A 5,000-nucleotide genomic window follows, 5' to 3' on the forward strand; every position below is an offset into this window, starting at 1 on the left:
TATTCTGAAGGAAATGCGACAATTCCGGGTGCTCCGTGATCAGCAAAATACACGAAGACGTTGTCTTGGGGTCCACTGGATAGATAGATGGGTAGATAGTTAGTTAGATAGATAGATAGATAGATAGATAGATAGATAGATAGATAGATAGATAGATAGATAGATAGATAGATAGATAGATATATAGATAGATAGATGTAGATAGATAGATAGATAGATGGGTAGATATATATATTATATATATATATATATAGAGAGAGAGAGAGAGAGAGAGAGAGGGTGACAGAGATACAAACAGACAGACAGACAGACAGACTGACAGACGACAGACAGACAGACAGACAGACAGATAGACAGATAGATAGTAGATAGACAGATAGATAGATAGATAGATAGATAGATAGATAGATAGATAGATAGATTAGATAGATAGATAGATAGATAGATAGAGATAGATAGAAGATAGATAGATAGATAGATCATTATATTTTATATTACGCAGGTGTACTTGCATAGCAAGTGACCTGATCTGAGATCGTGTGCTGAAACAAAAACAATTGCAGCGTGGAAGGTGTTTATAAGCCATTTAAGAAACACACGAAAACCGTTAGATCCACTTCAACATTTAAATTTAATTTGCCAAAATATTTTCGTCGCTTTGAGACCGCGACCTGTTCACTGATGCAGCACAAAATTTTGTCAGTGAACAGGTCGCGGTCTCAAAGCGACGAAAATATTTTGAGAAATTAAATTTGAATGTATATTTTACATTGTTCTGTTAAAATACATTACGTATTATGTATTCTATAATATACGAGGTATGTATGAAAAGTTTTCAGCCTTCAAGACTTTTGAGCCTTCAAGGACTTTGAGCCTTCAAGGTCTTTGAGCCTGCAAGGACTTTGGGCCTGCAAGGCCTTTGAGCCTGCAAGGACTTTGGGCCTTCAAGGCTTTTGAGCCTTCAAGGACTTTGGGCCTTCAAGGCCTTTGAGCCTGCAAGGACTTTGGGCCTTCAAGGCCTTTGAGTCGGCAAGGACTTTGGGCCTTCAAGGCCTTTGAGCCTGCAAGGACTTTGGGCCTTCAAGGCTTTTGAGCCTTCAAGGACTTTGGGCCTTCAAGGCCTTTGAGCCTGCAAGGACTTTGGGCCTTCAAGGCCTTTGAACCTTCAAGGCTTTTGAGCCTTCAAGGCCTTTGAGCCTTCAAGGCCTTTGAACCTTCAAGGCCTTTGAGCCATCAAGGCCTTTGAACCTTCAAGGCCTTTGAGCCTTCAAGGCCTTTGAACCTTCAAGGCCTTTGAGCCTTCAAAGCTTTTGAGCCTTCAAGGCCTTTGAGCCTGCAAGGACTTTGAACCTTCAAGGCCTTTGAACCTTCAAGGCCTTTGAGCCTGCAAGGCTTTTGAGCCTTCAAGGCCTTTGAGCCTTCAAGGTCTTTGAGCCTTCAAGGCCTTTGAACCTTCAAGGCCTTTGAACCTTCAAGGCCTTTGAGCCTTCAAGGCCTTTGAGCCTCAAGGCCTTTGAACCTTCACGGCCTTTGAACCTTAAAGTCATGTACCTTCATCGGAAGTCTTGAGCCATATTTTGCTTTTTGAGGCTCAAGCCTTTTCATACACCCCTCGTAAGAACACATATTGAAAAGTATATTGATAAAAATATAGCCGCAATACATTTTGATCGTAGGTCTACTGGGTTAGACTAGGCGTGGCCTGTGGTTAAACAACAACAGTAAAATCGAAGAATTCGATGGAATCTATTTGACTCACCTGGCAATAACTTTACCGCTGCCATGGCCATTCAGGGCCTCTTTCTTGCCTTGGAGGACGTTCAGGAAAACACTTGGGGTCACATCCTGAATAAATACATACATATTTATTATATTTGCTATATTATACCATTAGAGCGCTAACAATGTACAGAAGCGCACGGTGACCAGCGACGTATGACAATATTTGGTGGTCTGGTCGACACAGTGACATAAATACGTATGTGTGTGCGTGCGTGCGTGCGTGCTTGTGTGCGTTCGTGTGTGGGGGGAGCGTGTGTGTGTGTTTGTGTATAAGCGGAGCAGGAACATACACGAGGACGGAAAGTGCCGCTGAAGAGGTCACAGATGTGTGGTAAAAGATTTCGGGCAATGGACATCAGTTAGAATAAGAACAGTAAGAAACGAGTGAAGAACGAATATATAGTGCGTGTGTGTATTTGGCAAAAACAAAAATGGCCCACCCGAAATACAACAAATATATGTGTGTGTGTGTGTGTGTGTGTGCGTATGTGTGTGTGCGTATGTGTGTGTATGTGTGTGTGTGTGTGTGTGTGTGTGTGTGTGTGTGTGTGTGTGTGTGTGTGTGTGTGTGTTTATTCATAAATCAGAGGGGAGAGTTCTACATACTAAATACAGATGCGGCAGTGACTTGCATATATATATAATAGACTGAGTGGGAGTTTTTGTCCAGCGAGTGCATGGATAATCTCAGTTGATCTCAGTTCTTCAGCTTCCTCCATTTCATGTGTTAGTAGGGCCTACCATCTCCTTTCTGAGAAATATCACATTCCTCCATGTCTTCACGATAAAATCCTGTTACAAACTCCAACAAAAATAACTGTGTGCGCGCGCACCTATGTACCGAGTATGAGTGGGAGTTGTGCATTTGTGTGCACGTGCAGATGTATTGCGTGTGTGTGTGAGTGCATATATATATATATATATATATATATAGAACAATCTTACTTAGAAATGGATGCGTGCGTTCCGTCATATAATTTTATTTAATTTGATTTTCGCGGGAAGGAAATTTTCATTGAAGACATGTATCGCCTTGACCTTCGAAACGTGGAGTAGATGAAACAAAGGCGACTGAAGAAGGGGAATTTTCCTTGTTTTGTATGTCCTGTACTCTATTTTTTCGTCGTTTAAAAGAAATGTCCATTTCCTTGGTTTTGTGTTTATGTTTTCGTTTCTCAGTGTGTTCGACGTTTTTTTTGGTGTCCTGTACCCATATATGCATGTATATATACATGTAGAGGTAGGTACGTACATATATGGATGTATATATGCATATGTTTTATTTATTAATTTATATATATATATATATATATATATATGAGCAAAACGCCCCCCGTCCAATGAATAAAAAGCAATCAGTATTTTCTTTTCAATAAGAAATCGTAGTATCGATCAAACAGCTGATGTACTTGCACGTACAAATGCACATTCCCACGGCTTTATCGATCGCATTCTCACCTGGAATCGATTTTTGTAATTTTTTCAAGACTTATACACGGCCTGATACCGTCTGTATCTACATATCAAATTTGAGCGCAATCGGATGGAGGATGCCCGAGATCCTAGAAGACAGACAGACAGACAGACAGAACGGATCTTATATAATATATATATATATATATATATATGGGCGTGCGCTTGTGTGCGCGCGCACGTGTTGCGTGTATTACAAGTGTGTTTGTGCGCGCGCACCTGTGTTGTGTGTATGCATGGGTGCGTATTTGTGCGTGGGCTGTACTAAAGTACTCACATCTCCAGTGTAATCCTTTGGTACTCCTTCGTAGACGTTGACACCGTTCGGTTTGTTGATTACTTTACCTGGCTCTGGGTTCCTGTAATAGAGATGAGGACGCGTTATTTAACTTCTAAGGGAAGGTCGCGGTGGGAGCACTGTCAATGTTTACTCGTAAACGCTGCCGAGAGCGACAGCCTAGAGTAAAAGCAGGGGTCGTATAGAGCAGGGGTCGTATAGAGCAGGTATGATAACCCTTTTCGAGAAGAGGGCTGCATGACACATGGCGCATCATCAGGTGGGCCGCACTACTGAAATAATTCAAGGTAATTTTTTGTTTGGCGTGCCATTCAGAAAGTCCCGCGGGCCGCAGTTTGCTCATGACTGGTGTAGAATAAGAGTAAGGGTACCGTAGTTCAAATACGGAGGTGGAATAGAATAAGAATGGAGATGCAGTGGAGTAAAATTAGATGTAGTGTAGAGTGGGAGTGGAGGTAGAGTGGAGTGGGAGTGGAGGTAGAGTGGAGTGAAAGTGGAGTAGTGTGGAGCGAGTGTAGGTAGTGTAGAGTGAGAGTGGAGGTAGAGTGGAGTGAAAGTGGAGTAGTGTGGAGCGACTGTAGGTAGTGTAGAGTGAGAGTGGAGGTAGAGTGGAGTGAAAGTGGAGTAGCGTGGAGAGAGTGTAGGTAGAGTGGAGTGAAAGTGGAGTAGTGTGGAGCGAGTGTAGGTAGTGTAGAGTGAGAGTGGAGGTAGAGTGGAGTGAAAGTGGAGTAGTGTGGAGCGAGTGTGGGTAGTGTAGAGTGAGAGAGGAGGTAAGGTGGAGTAGAGTGGAGCGAATTTCGCCCGGCGTGCTACCGTTTCTGCCAGCTCGCCGCCTTTCTCTTTTCCCTCTGTCCCCCTATATCAGTGCTCCGCAACCGGTATGTCGCGGCACATTGGTGTGCCACGAGACGATGCTAAGTGTGCCGCAGTGTAACCTGAATATAATTTCTTCCCTATACCTTTAGTTATATTTTTAGCTCAGGTGTGCCGCCGAATTTTGAAAAGAATATAAGTGTGCCGCAAGTGAACAAACGGTTGCGGAACACTGGCCTAGATCAGTGGCTCTCAACCATTTTTGTCAGTGGGCCCCATTGATACCCCTTCCCGGTAGCTTGGAGACAGAAATGACGGAAGAACGTGTGCCTTACATGCGGTTGTTTGCGATATCATCGTACATCATGACCACGATTCTTTCGTCTGGAATTCCATTCTTGTGCAGAACTTGGTAGGCGTGGCAGATGTCAGCCTGCAAATAATAATAATAATAATAATAATAATAATAATCGAGAACTGTTCCTGTTATTGTGGGTGCCCTGGGTATGATAAGAAAGGCATGTCAAAAACATCAACATAACATCCCAGGAGAACTGTGTCTCAGAGAAATCCAAAAGATTGTACTGATAAGTACTGCTCACATCCTTAGAAAGATCGTATCAATTTAGATATA

The 5,000-nt window shown here is 42.8% G+C and overlaps 1 protein-coding gene and 1 long non-coding RNA gene across 2 annotated transcripts in view; both read right to left on the minus strand.

Moving 5' to 3' along the window:
* LOC115224485 (legumain) overlaps window positions 1-5,000 on the minus strand; it is a 7,787-nt gene that overhangs the window by 519 nt on the left and 2,268 nt on the right. Inside the window, exons 2-4 of the mRNA XM_029795394.1 lie at window positions 4,702-4,799; window positions 3,533-3,614; window positions 1,760-1,845 (exon numbers count right to left, since the gene is read on the minus strand). Coding sequence (XP_029651254.1) covers window positions 1,760-1,845; window positions 3,533-3,614; window positions 4,702-4,799 — 266 coding nt within the window. The remainder of the gene's footprint in view (window positions 1-1,759; window positions 1,846-3,532; window positions 3,615-4,701; window positions 4,800-5,000) is intronic.
* On the minus strand, window positions 1,145-1,609 carry LOC118767862. Its single transcript, XR_005003767.1, has 2 exons — window positions 1,537-1,609; window positions 1,145-1,486 (listed from the first exon to the last, which is right to left on the minus strand). It is a non-coding gene; the product is annotated as an uncharacterized LOC118767862 (long non-coding RNA).

The sequence above is a fragment of the Octopus sinensis genome, linkage group LG25, assembly GCF_006345805.1.
Source record: "Octopus sinensis linkage group LG25, ASM634580v1, whole genome shotgun sequence".
Lineage (NCBI taxonomy): Eukaryota > Metazoa > Mollusca > Cephalopoda > Octopoda > Octopodidae > Octopus > Octopus sinensis.